Source organism: Megalops cyprinoides, chromosome 4, assembly GCF_013368585.1.
Source record: "Megalops cyprinoides isolate fMegCyp1 chromosome 4, fMegCyp1.pri, whole genome shotgun sequence".
Classification (NCBI taxonomy): domain Eukaryota; kingdom Metazoa; phylum Chordata; class Actinopteri; order Elopiformes; family Megalopidae; genus Megalops; species Megalops cyprinoides.
Genome location: NC_050586.1, coordinates 40,503,997 through 40,517,726, shown reverse-complemented (window position 1 = coordinate 40,517,726; position 13,730 = coordinate 40,503,997). Strand labels below are relative to the sequence as shown.

Here is a 13,730-nt window from a genome sequence, read left to right as displayed (position 1 = left end):
ATTCTTGCCTAACTTAACAATTCCTGTCAGCACTTCGGCTTGGCCCTGCTACCAGTTTTACATCTTTCACAACTTTGTCATTCACATTCCCAATCTCGTTTGACATTTCCCCAAGATCAGAGTTGTCCCCCTCAAACCAGGGATGCTGTATAAATGTTTTGTTCTCTGATGCTGTGCTGACCCCTTCCAAAACAAACTGAGAACACTGGTGCCATGTGTGACGTCATGTTTTGAAAAGAGAGCGAGCTTTCTTTTGACTCTTTGTGTTCCACATTCTCCTCCCTCCCTCCCCCCCCCCCCCCCCCCCCCCCCCTCTCTCTCTCTCTCTCTCTGTCACTGTTTCTCTCTATAACTCCATTTCCACTGGAACGCAGTTGAATTACACATACGGATCTCAGTTACTCTTTTGTTGTGCTCCTCTGGGGTAATTAAATCGATGTTACCCTTGCTCAATAAACGTATGTTTAGCAAGGCTGCTAATTATCTCCAGGTACTCTAATTGAATAGATAATATGGTGCTGCAGAGCCCATCAACAAAGACCGGGAACAAATCACTTTTTTAATTCCTTTTCTTTATTAATACTGCTGCTTAACCTTGACTCTGTCAGTGTCTGTTAATGTCTATGCTGCCTGTAAGAGCATTTATGAAAGGGATCTCTGTTTCTCATTCTGTAATATTCTCTGTTTCTATAATGTATATGGACATGGATATTAATAAAATGGACCTCTGGACCTGTGCCCTGTGGACTTTAATAAAGCTCACTGATAGTCCTGACAGACAGCAGTGTTACACTGGGATGATATTATGTTTGTTGAAGCAGATGGGTGGTGTGTGTTGCAGTGACCCTGCAGGCAAGGAGTTGTAGGGCAGCATGTGTTGCCACATTAATTTTGGGATCTAGGCTGCTGCAGCGTGACATTACATACATTCCTGTGGCTTCTCCTTGTTTTAAAGTTTAATGCATTTCACATTTTACATGTGATTTTAACAGGATGAAATGCCCAACCTCCATCCAACACTGCTGACAGTCATCGGCTCTTGATATAATTTGACATGACAGGTGGCACAATGTCCCTCCATAGTGATAATCAGAGCTGAGGATATTTCCAGTTTCTGGAAGACGGATCACGCTGGGTCTTTGCTTTTTATTTGCCGTTATTTGCTTTTTTGCTTGTAAATTCCCGGTATGTATGGGCTGTAAAACTAGAATCACATTCTACCAGTGTTCACTGCAAAAATGACCATGTTCAGTCCATAAATCTTGATTATTTGTCATTTCAAGATCATTCACCTTAATATCGTTGTAATGTATAGAATTACCTTTCTTACAGATCATTTCTCCTTTCATTACAAGACAAAAAAAGACATTCTTAGATGGCTATCGTCATTTGAAAAAAAAAAATTAATGTTGATAAGAAGTCTTTATAGAATCATTCTGTCCGAGACAACTGGGAGCAAGGCATAGCATTTTTTATCCCCATAGTAAAGAAATTAATCTCATTCATCCTTGAGTTTAGCAATCTCAGAATGAGAAAGATCATCTTGTGACAAATGTGTTTTCACAAAGCTCTCTCCATTAGATGCAAAAACATATGTGAATCGACTTGCAGCTGCCATGTGTCAATGTCAGCGCACACCCTGCTTCTGTGTGTGGGATGGAAAACTGAAAAGGCTTGTTGTCTTGTTTGAATGAATGTCTTTTTTTAGCAAAGCCCTGATACCTTCCCCGCAGCTCATATTTAGCTTACACTGGTCACTGCTGGACTCCTCAGCCCAGGTTTTATAGATGCAACAGTGGAATATGAATGGGTTTTGGCCGTCGGTTTGTTTGTGCGTGCACCTCGCAGGGGTCGTCCGCAGGCCAGAGTAAACGGTTCCAGTGACTCCGACTCAACCTCTCCGGAAAACGGGCTCCCGAAGCCGAGGGGTAATAAAGGGACTATGACAGATGAGGATTTTTCATTCTTCCTCCCCCTCCAACCCTCCTCCTCGCGTGCTGCGGCACAATGATAGTGAAGGCTGATTAGACACTGATTAGACACTTTTAATATACGTCGCGGTGGGACGCAGGGGAGACGCAGGCCCGAGCCGGCGCGCTAACCGGTGCGGCGTCACGCGGTTTTTCATTAACTCTGCAGAAAGGAGGCCCAGCGTGGCATTATTACAGCTCTCTCAGATCCCGCACTACACAAGGCCTCTCTATTTATACCCACCGTGTGGGAGGGGAGGAAAGGGGAGCTGCGGGAGAAGAGTAAGACACAGCAACAAAAAAAAAAGAAGTGAAACACAGCGCTATCTCCGATCAGTTAATTTCGGAAAATGGGAGAAAATCTGTTTGTAATCCGCCCTCCCTCCATGTATTTTCATACGTTCATTTCTCTATTTGTTTGGCTGCCGCATTTTCACGCTGTGACAATTTAATCTGTGGGGAAGAGACACAAAATGAAACATCCTGCAGGGCCAGACGGGGGAAGAAAAAAGGACGGGAGCTGGACTTGTTGGGAGAGAGCAAACTAGAACTGCACTTTCCCTGAATGGACAGATTATTAGCAAAATCCCTTGTCTTTTGTCTTGCCCCGTAGCAAAGGGCGAGAGCAGTCACCCCGCCCGGCCTTGAACCCGGGTCTACGGGGTACCAACCATGCGACTTTGACCGCGACGCCAAAGAGCCAGTGGCAAAAAGCATGCTGTGGATTCTCGGGCTTGAAATACGTTCACTTCCATCATCTGTGCACAGAAGGCTCACGCCAGTCTATCTCAACCAATGCCCCTTGGCCCATGTATAAAACTACAATAGAACAAAACTATTTATTGAGGTCACAGTAAGTCTAACCACACTCCATCTTTGACCATAGCATTCTGGTTCCCACAGTAACTGTTAGTTAGCTATGCAGTATAGCAAGAAAGCTAGAAGAGAAGAGATATGAGAAACAGAAAACTGTAAAAAAAAATCATGAGTAATGAAGACTGAATCATTGCATACATTGGAAACATTTCATGGTAAAATCACATGTACAACACAAACTACTATTGTAAATGCTGAGTCCGCAGGGCATTCAATTGTAATAAAGTGCACTGGTTTAAACGCTGTGACGAAACTGCTAAGGTGTATCACCCATGAAGCAATTGAGAAGCCAAGGCATCAGTCACATCTGTCAAGACACACATTCACACAGGTACTTTGGGAGAGAAGCAAGACAAGCCTTCTATGCTCGATCAAACCAGCATTCACACAAAGACTGATTACCCGGAAACCTCTGAGAGCACTACCCAGCCTTTAGTGAGAACCTCTGCTTCCTCAATTGACTTTTTTTTGGTGTTCAATTTGACTAATTACCTTCTCCTGTAATTTCCGCAGTAGGGTTGAAATAACACACGTGCTTCAAGGCGGTTCTCATCACATACCAAATGCATAACCTGATTTGCATCAATTATATCTTCTTTCTATCAGCTGTTTTAAAAAAATGATTTGGAGAAAAGGATACTTGGCAGCAGTAAAAGGTCTCATCACACCTGACACGTCCCCCTCTCTCATGAGTGCTGAGAGGATATCCATTTTCCCATCGGCACACAGCGGGGCGGCCTCTACCCCTTTGAAATAAAACTTTCCAAAGCGCATTACCCCCCAAAAGAAGGCTGTATTTTAATGGCTGTTAAAGGCAATTAAGAAGAAGGGCAACTTGCTGAGAGAGGAATTAATTACGTGTCTGGTTTTATGACGGTCCAGGATTTATAAATATGGGAACATGCGTTGCGTGGAATAAATTGCCTCTGTTAACAGCACGCAGTGTTGAGCCCGAGCCACGGGACGCCCCGGGACAGATGCTGCAAGCTGAGACGTGCTATTTATAGGCCGAGCGTAAAAAAACTCGCTTTATTGCTCGTGGAGAGGGGAGCCTTGCAGCTATCAGAAGCAGACCACTGGCGGACTTTGGCCGCCCAGTCCCCCGGTGTGGCACCCCCTGCCATTCAAGCAGACTGTTGCCATCGTTCTGCTGTGGTGTCCATGGAGACACCACAGCAGGCCCTGGAGACTCCATGGGTCACGTCCTGTTGCTGGATTGGGGTGAGGAGCACCACTCAGGTGCTTTTGTCCAGCAGACACTCTTATCCAGACTGACTTACAATTTTTACATGTTATCCTGGATATAGCTGGATATTTACAGAGGCAAGTCGGGGTTAAGTACCTTGCCCAAGGGTATAACAGCAGTGCCCCAGCAGGGAACTGAACCAGCAGCCTCTTGGTTACAAACTCTGCTCCATACCACTATGGTGGATATTTACTGAGGCAAGTCTGGGTTTGACACCTTGCCCAAGGGTACAAAAGGAGTGCCCCAGCAGGGAATTAAACCAGCAACCTCTGGGTTACGAGCCCTGCTGCTTACCATTGTGGTACACTGCCGCCCTAGAGGCAGTGAAGCATAGTGGTAGGCACTGACGTAAATGGCTGCAGCTCACTGAAACAGAATTAGAATCGATTATGGAGAGGCCCTTAGAATTCCCCCATGGACAGACCAACAGTGGCCACACACCACACCTCCTTACACTGTCAACCCACTGGTTGCCCAAGGATATGGCCCCTGTCTTCCAGAGGACAGTCAACCCAAAAACGAATGAATAGATCGGCCTGCCACATGCTCTCAAGAGACAAATGGCCACCCCTCCCTCACCATCCCACACTCCTTGGGCATGAGGGGATCTGTTCCCTTGCCATGGTAACAGCCTCATTATTCCAGCAAGGACTGCTGGGACGCAAGGATGCACCAGACAAAGCGAGGCCCTCGCTGGCTGTAAGTGCGCAGTCACCAAGCAGGCTGCCGTTTGCAGAGAGAGCACGGCGTCCTTCTCTCGAGAGAGAGAGACTCTGTGGAGATTTGCGACTGTGATCTGATCAGCAAGGCCAAGCACCACCGCTGCTCCGCTGCAGAGACACTATACCATTAGTCTCATCACATCTTACTCGCTGTTCTTCACATTCAAGGTCTCTGCACCTCCACCGTAGGGCCTAAAGCACTCTGCCGAATGTAGTTGCTTAAGGATATTCATTGGTGTGTTGGATACTCACCACCGACACGCGTAAAACTGTCACAACAGCCTGTCTGCATATGCATATTCATCAGAATTCTTTGCGAACTCTTTGGCAGTGATAAGAAGAACTGTAGAGTGCAGAATCTCGCTGGTGATAAACCCTCTCTCGCTGCTCCCTCACAGACTTTCACAGATAGACGCCGGCACTTCCTCCGTCCCAACTGAATGTTTCGTAACAGACACAACATCAGCCATCACCCACTCACACGCTAAACTCATTCAAGGCCAATGCCATGGTACTAAAACGTAGCTGAAGCCCACAAAAAGCTATAGTTTTAATCTTGATCAAGGTAGAACACCCACAGGTGAAGGATGAACACAAAAAAGAACTCCAGGCTTTGCACTGTGCTTTTGACAGGAAGAGCAGTGTAAAATAGTTTTATCGGACTGGTTTGCACGATCCAAACCTTTTGCTGGATAATCTGAAAATACATACCTTCTACATCAGGTCACCAGCTTCAGATGCTGAATGAAGCCAGTTGGCTCATGACAAGTAACAGTGCCACCAATTATGACAGATTTGTGATATTTTGTTCAGTTGGGTGGGTCAGAGGTCACACTGAAGTCCTGCGTGTGATTAGATCCTTACCTGGGGCGCCTGGGAGCTCACTAGCCGCTCTGTGGCTGACTTGAACACAGCTGTGTGCTTCTGCTTGTACAGCTCCTCAGACTTCTTCTCCACCTTTGAAGAGAATTCATAAGGAGTTGGGATTTCCATGCACGCTGTATGAGGCAACAAGGTCACGGCCGCACGGTTCTTGACGGACTGAACGGGCTTACCTGAGTTGCTCTTTGGGTGTGGCATATGGACCAGGCCCTACCTTGTATTGGGCAGGCCCGGGGAGGTCCACCTCCTCCTTCCTGACGAAGGTGGGGCTGCGTAGGGCACTGGAGCCAAACGCACCCTTCTTGGTGCTCTCCGAGAGGGCCTTCCTCAGGCTGTCCTGGGCGATGCCATCGTCAAACAAGTTGTATGCGCCTGGGCCTGGAAAGAGCAGAGAGCGAGCGCAGAGACAAAACCACGCGGGGGAGAGATAATGTACAACACTTCTGCTGCGCACGCTAACGCTCTGATACAACACAGTATGCCATTGCTTCAGCTATACTGTAATTTTAGCAATTACTTAGGCAATTCTTTTTATCTACCAATCTATCCGGCTGTGTATTTACGCGCTTGGCAGACAGCCGCGTATCCAGGTGATTTAGTGTTACAGGTAGCAGGAATAAAATCAGGGACCAGCCATAAACGCCCTCACGGCGTCAGCTCCGTGAGTTACAGTTTAGTGGGGCTGACGGAAACAAAAGGCCATAAGCACACAATCACATTAGTTTCAGCGAAGCACATTTTCATTTATACAAGAGCACAAGCACGAGCGCGCGCACACACACACACCCATGCACACACACACACACACACACACACACACACACACACACACACACACACACACCCATGCACACACACACACACACACACACACACACACACACACCCATGCACACACACACCCATGCACACACACACACACACACACACACACACACACACACACACACCCATGCACACACACACACACACACACACACACACGTACCTGGAGTGACTGATTTCCAGCTCTCGGAGAGGAATCGCACAGCAGTCTGGCCAAATGGACTCCTTTTGAGGCCTGCGGTCCTCTTCAGGACCTCTAAGGCACAGCGCGGGTCGTTGTATGCACCCACAGGGGGCGCTAACTCCTTCACTTGGATAAAACGCTGGGGTAGAGAATTGGGGGGGGGGGGGGGGATTAATGTGTGAACAACAACCATAGTTTGCTTTGAAGAGAAAGCAGGGCAAATTGATTTGATGGAAAAGGTGGTCACATTAAATCACACCCCACCCCCCTAAATCTGGGATGATGTTTAAGAGCAAATGAGCTTGTAATAAATCAAGCATGAAAGTGAGCTCTTCATTTGTTTGTGTTGTATTTAGGAGGAGGAATTACACCACCTCTGCTTTGCTCTTTTTTCTCACTAACTGATATAGTAGTGAAATATCTGAACAATCCACTTTAATGTGCCCCATGTTGGTCTGCATAACATATTGTCTCAAGCATAGGTGATCAGTCATTGTTACTCCAGTGTTCCTCTGACTGTAAACCTACAGTAAACCAACTCTTCTGGTCTCACCTGAGCACCTGAGTTCTTATGTCTTAAAACTGTCTCCTACTAAACTATAAAATAAGATTTAAAAAAATTGTAATCTAATGGTTTAACGCACTCATTAGCTGCACCAGCTAGTTTGCACCTTTCCTGGCCAACCATTGAAACCTGGTCATGCAGTGCTTCTAATGTTGTTGACTCCTTATGGTTTTTTGCTTGTGTTGTACTCTACCTCACTTGTAAGTTGCTTTGGATAAAAGTGTCTGCGAATTGAATTAATGTAATGTAAACGTAATCCATAGAATCCATAGAACGTAATCCTAAATTTAACCCTAAATCATCCCCAAAACCAACCATAATCTGTTTATGCATTAACACGAGTAATGCAATAATGTGTACTTGCATTTACGCAAGTTACTTACATAATGATATGCACATGTATAATAGTTTACAGAACTTTCTTGCAGTTGTGAAGTTCTTACTTGCTTAACTACAGCGTGATTACATAGGTCAATGGTGTGCTTAATGAAGCGTGACCGCAAGGTGTCCCGGATGCCGCGTGTGAAGATAAAGCAATAAGCCACTCTGAAAGGGAAGAGAGGATGAAGGCGAATGCTGTTGGTGAGAGGCAGTCGCACTCTTTAATCTCTCCCTCCTCTGCACCGGCACCTCTGAAGTCTCACAAGAGGCCAAAAGCGCTGTTGAGATTACACACTCTGTGTCACTTCCTGGTTGGGCGGAGGAGCTCTTTTCATTACGGGAGCTCCGCTGATGGAACGCGCGGTGGTGAGGACAGAATTCTCAATGTCAGACGCGCAGAGTTCGATATCTTGTTACTGCAAAGAGTTTTTGGTCCCATCCCCCACACCGGTAGTCCCTCCCTCGTGGCCCGATGTCAAATACACGCTGTCAAAATATGCAGGGCCAGATCTTTGTGTCACCCGAGGATATCCAGGGAGCTTTTGATTCCAGATTTTGAAGGTTAAACCAGATCCCTGAAAAGTCTTAGAGCTCCCAACCAGGGAACGGCTCTGGTAGTTCCATTTTCATGAGACGGTAGGGGAAGATCGGATATTAATTATGGGATATTAATTATAAGCAAAGTGTATTTGTGTATTAGTAGCGTGTTGCTGAATTATGGGGCCCCCAGCGTGATGTTTCACTTAAACTTCAGCCTGGACCGATTGCAAAAGATGGTATGAAAGGTCTGCATATCCTCACACAACCAGTCTGGGAATTGCCTCTCAGGTCTGGCCCCATGCAGAGTCCAGCAAGCGTCTGATTAATAATCATCAGTGGATAAAGTGAGGAGGAAAAAGATGGAGTTCCAGCTGCTGTACCCGCGCTGTCAGGCTCCGCTCCTCGGGAGAAGAGCCGTCGGGCGGCACGGCCGTTCGGTGAGAGGCAGATCTGAGAGGCCCGCGTCCCTCCCAGAGCAGAGGAGCTCGCTTCACAGGCGAGATCAGAGGCGCGCCCGACATGCGGTCAAGGAAACGAGATCAGAGCCGCCATCTCGCCGCATCTCACTGGTCCTTTCCTGTCTGTCTCACATGGGGGATTGGGTTTTTTTTTCTTTTTTAATGCCCTGGACCCCCATTCTGCGTGTGGGAGGGTGGAGTTTGTGCGGGTGGGGGGGGATTAGAACATCTGTTTCCGTGGAGCGTTGCAGCCCCAAACCTATCTTCTTACACACTAAAATTCAGTAAACTAAGCAGGTATCAGCCATGAGCAGACTCAGCCACATCTATTTCTCCTAAAACATGCTGCGTCAAAGACTTATTTGCTTGTGACTTGCTCAAAAAGCAGAAGTGATTCAGGCATATATTTTTTCTCTTTTTTACACTTGGTTCAATCTCGGTAGGTTACGGGTTCAGTCCCCAGCTGTGTCATATCTCTGCCTGGCGCTCAGGATTACAGAGATGGATTGAGGTTGCGGCCCCATGATGGACCAGCATCCGGTACAGGTAGCGTAACGCATGTCAACCCACACCGCTCCACAGACATCCAGGTGAGCTCTGACCCGCCGAGCCATCTATGCCTGTCTCTCGCAGCCTGTCAGCACGTGCGTCGGGCCATGCCTGCCAGTCCGTGGAATAAAGCTCTCACTGTCCAGAACCATCACTCTCAAATCCCGAGAGCAAAAAATGAAGACATTAGGCCGTAGTGAAGGGGAGAGACGGGGGGGGGGGGGGGTGAAGAGGATCGCGTCTTTACCTGGGCCTGGCAGAGGAAGGGGGGCGCAGAGGCAGGGTGCCCGCCCTTTTGGTCAGTGGATTTCTCAAACTGGCTCTTGATGTCATACTTCCCAGGACCTGGGACGCCCTGAAGATTAGAATGTAAAAAAGAAAAGAAAATGACAAGACGCAGCCATCACCACTGTGCGGTTCAGAGGGAGAGGGGGAAAAATTGCCCCCCGGTTTGAGACCACGCAGCTGTGGATCACAGAGCAGGGGGGGGAGGTGAGAGGAGTCGAAGGAGCAGATGAAGACTCAATTATGAAGATGAAGAGCCTCAGTCTTGCAGGGCAGAGCAGGAGAGAGAGAGAGGGAGAGACAGAGAGAAAGGGCAGGAGAGAGATGTGGCAGAGAGGGTAACCTTACTTGGGTCGGACGGCGCAGACCATGCCGTGATGGGGCCCATTAGGCTGTGCCTGGCCCAATCTGACCCCTGTTCCCTCCCCAGGAGGGCAGCCCCACCTGGCACTGCAGACTGCTGCATGATGTATGGACAATTAGAGTCCACATGACCGATGTGTTCAGGGACAATTACAGCCCCGAACACAAGGAGACAAATTTACACGCATGTACACACACGCACGTACACACTCATACACTCACAAACATACACACACATCCATACACTCACACACACACACGCACACGCTGTATTGTAATGTCTACAGGTAAGGGTATGCAGTCTGTCGTGTACCTAAATAGGGCTAGACATAACAGTACTGTTGTTATTTCAATTGGAAAACTGTGCAATTGATTAAAGAGTGACAATCTTCTCCTGAATCACTGAGACTGTGAGCACTAGATGCTTTAAACCGCTTTAATGGAAACCACACAGTGCACCCACCCTCTTAATTCCAGACCAGGCGTATCCCAGCTGCACACCTTTCTGCAAACAGGATATACATCATGCATTTAATACAGCGTCCAATTGAGTCTTAAAACTCAATGGCCACCGTACTTCGGGTGTTTCAAGGTCTCTCTTGGAATGAATCGCATAATGGCAGAATTGATTTAACAGTTCATGCATTCATTAGTTTATTGAATATGTTTATCCGCTCCTTATTTTTATAATCTTCACAGTCTTTAGAACTACTCCCGCTCCCTTGTGTAAAACATCCAAAAAATGTTGGCTGATTTAATTTATCTGGTTTAATTAAATCAAATTAAATGAAAGCTATTTGCATTCAATCAGCATATAGCGTGGCTTCAAACTGTTCATCCCAATCAAGTTAACAAGGTATGGGCACTCATTTTACTGTACAATTATGTCTGCAGGTGAGGGTGTATCTGTACAGAGGTGCGCAAATGAAAACAGCATTTAGGAAGCACTGAACCGTAGTACCACAATGTGATATATGCATTAATGCATGATATACCGAGTGATCAGCACCACGGTTCAGAAACGAGGGAGACTATTACCTGAGGCAGTCGCGTCTATCTGCGGGCAGTGTTTGGGAATGCTGTGAACGAGTACACCTTGGTGGCCTGGATTTATTTGTTATGGTGTTGTTATATAAACTGAATAGAGGTAAACTCAAGGTCTTCTGCTTTTACACTTTTACTGCTCAGCACTGTATGTCCCCTCTGGTGTGCCGTACTCTCATAAAAGAGCACAGTTAAAAGACAGGGTGCTCCGGGCAGCGGATGAGCCAGCGAGGTGCTTTGGGCTCGCCGTTATTGCAGAGGCATACCTGAGCCCGTGTGTGGGGGGGGTGGTGCTGGTGCGTGTGATGGTTAATGTGCGTGACAGTGGGCGCGCGTGGGGTGCGTGTGTCCTCCAGGAAGTGTTTCAGCAGCGGCGGCGGTGGCGGTAATGACCCATCTGCTCGCGGCCAGCGCAGTCAGCCCGTCTCTAATGATGACGGATGCCAGGCCGGGCCAAACGGGGGGGCGACCAGTGGGGGTCTAACGACGCACTCTCAACTCAGCCAGACTGACGCCTCTCCATGACGGAGAAGCGGTCGGGCCACGCGCACCTAAGGTCTGTCCGCACGGCGGTCTGGGTAAACCGGGTTTGGAGCAGCTTGCAACCGCCCTAACATGCCCTCACCCGGGCTCTGCCGGTAGCAAAGAGCATTGGCATGTGGTGTACATGCCCCCCCGGCACACACACACACACACTCACATGCCCAGCTAACTGTGTCCCTGAAAGCCACACAGCCAATACACACTACGGCTAATCAAACAACCCCCTGTACCTTAATCTACTGAGGCATTTAACACACAGAAAATATGAGTGAATAACAACAGCAGAAATGCCATCGAGCACACTGGAGCCATATCCAGCCACATGCACTTACATATACTGTAGCTAAGTCACAAAGGGCTGCTGAGTCGGAAATGCTTCAGAAATAAATATATGCAAAATATAGGCCGAGTTCAGCCTGAATGTTGAGTTTTGGTGCCCTCTAGTGGCCACACTGTCGTCAGATTTTGACTGGTTTTCTACATCCCAAACTGAAAGATCTGAAGGTTGTCTCATTAAAGCAAGTTTTATGAAAAGGAACCAGTTGCGAGCACCTCATATAAATAGCATGCAGGTGCGTTTCCAGAAGAGATACGCACCTGCTGAAAACAGCTTTGATCATGCAGTACATACCAACCAAACACAAACTGTTCTACCAGTACACATCATCTACAAACGGAGACGAGAAACATTTTCAATTAAAGTGCATTCTTCTTTATTTTTAGACATGCCGTGCTTTCTTGTGCCCTGCAAATATATATGGATTTGTGGCATTCAGAGCCGGTGACATAATCTACAGATACAGAGGGGAAAGCACATCTTAGTTCAGCACTCTGACTAATCCCGACCTGTTTTGTTCCCAGCACAGCTATCGTTCCTCACGGCAGGTACTCTTATTACTTGAAAATCATCTCATTGATTGCAGACTAATATCTTTCCTCCTGCATGATGAAGACTGCAAGCGCTTGATTTGCAAGTCGCGTTAATGAAAATAGCTCCATGCCCTCAGAACTGTTTATTCAGTTTTAATCACGCTACAACCTTTATGAAAGGGGGTGTACGTCACCCTTTCAAGGTGGCACTGAATTGCAAGCCTTGCAACTGACCTGAAGTCAGTTTTGATCCTGAACAAAAGCAGGGGCCTTGAGTCTGAAAGGTGGCTACAGAGCCTCGGTTGCACAAACGCGGGGGTGGCGAGTGTCACGCGCAGCGGTGGTAAGGCCCGCCACATAAGCGTGACTTTCTCAGCTGTCAGCGTGTCATCCATCAAGCCTGTAGGAATGTAGCCCTCTACAGATCGTGCCTTCATCAGATGTGTGAAACAGACAGGAAAATGGTCCCGTAATGAGACACCATTTTCACTGGGGTAATTACGCAGCACACTGTTGAAAGAACATGCCGTGCAGCCCAGACGCATGGCTTTTCTCCTCTTTGTCTGCATGTTTGATTTTCTTTGACAGAAGAGAGAAAACGGCTTTCTGGAACAAGCCAGGCAATGGCTGCCCTGTGAATGCACCGTGGGGGATTTCTGTCTCCCTCCTGTCAAGTCTAAGCGCTGCGGTCTGAGCTGCGAACCGCTCCCGAGCCCCCCAGCCCGCCTTAATCCCTAATCCTTGATCTCAGATCAGCGAGCCTCACGTCACACGGGGAGCTCGTCCGCTGACCGGCGGGGATGGGAAGACCGGCCGCGAGTGGAGGGAGCGGTCAGGGGGAGGCATTCGATCTTTCCCCGGAGGCGCTCGGACATGTCCCCCCGGGCCCCCAGCTCCGAGGTACGGGGGAGCGATCCGGCTTTCTCCGGCCAGGGCTAATGAATCTCTTCCTCTGTGCTGTGTGCGTGTGCACAGAAGCCCCGAGCCCTGCGGGGTTGCCGATATTAAAGAAGAGCTTCTGCTCCCACGGGCACTTTCGGCGGGAGAGTTGGTGCGTCAGCAGTCTTTGTGCTGGGGCTGGAGAGTCGTTCCTCTTTAAAAACAGACATGCTTACAGGCCTGAGAGAGAGGCTTTGTGTTTTAACATCTGTTCATCTCCTTCACTCAATCCCCTCTGCACAGAAGAAAAGCATTTGTAGAAACTCAAAGCATTGTGCAGGTTACACGAAAAGGGGATAAAGTTGAGTTTATAACAATAAATTTAACAAAGTTGGACAGGGAGCAGTAAACATAATACCACAATTAGATTAAATGCAGTAAGGGAAGGGCTTTTTAGTTTTCCCTTTTTCTTTACTGCTTGTAATCTTGCTCATTCAGAACAATAACAATGCCTTTGGCTAAAAGACATTGCATAACTGCTTGTTTAA

The 13,730-nt window shown here is 47.7% G+C and overlaps 1 protein-coding gene across 1 annotated transcript in view; it reads right to left on the bottom strand.

Moving 5' to 3' along the window:
• Positions 1-13,730, bottom strand: part of stpg2 (sperm-tail PG-rich repeat containing 2) — a 47,948-nt gene that overhangs the window by 25,235 nt on the left and 8,983 nt on the right. Inside the window, exons 7-10 of the mRNA XM_036526855.1 lie at positions 9,446-9,553; positions 6,685-6,844; positions 5,911-6,074; positions 5,679-5,771 (exon numbers count right to left, since the gene is read on the bottom strand). Coding sequence (XP_036382748.1) covers positions 5,679-5,771; positions 5,911-6,074; positions 6,685-6,844; positions 9,446-9,553 — 525 coding nt within the window. The remainder of the gene's footprint in view (positions 1-5,678; positions 5,772-5,910; positions 6,075-6,684; positions 6,845-9,445; positions 9,554-13,730) is intronic.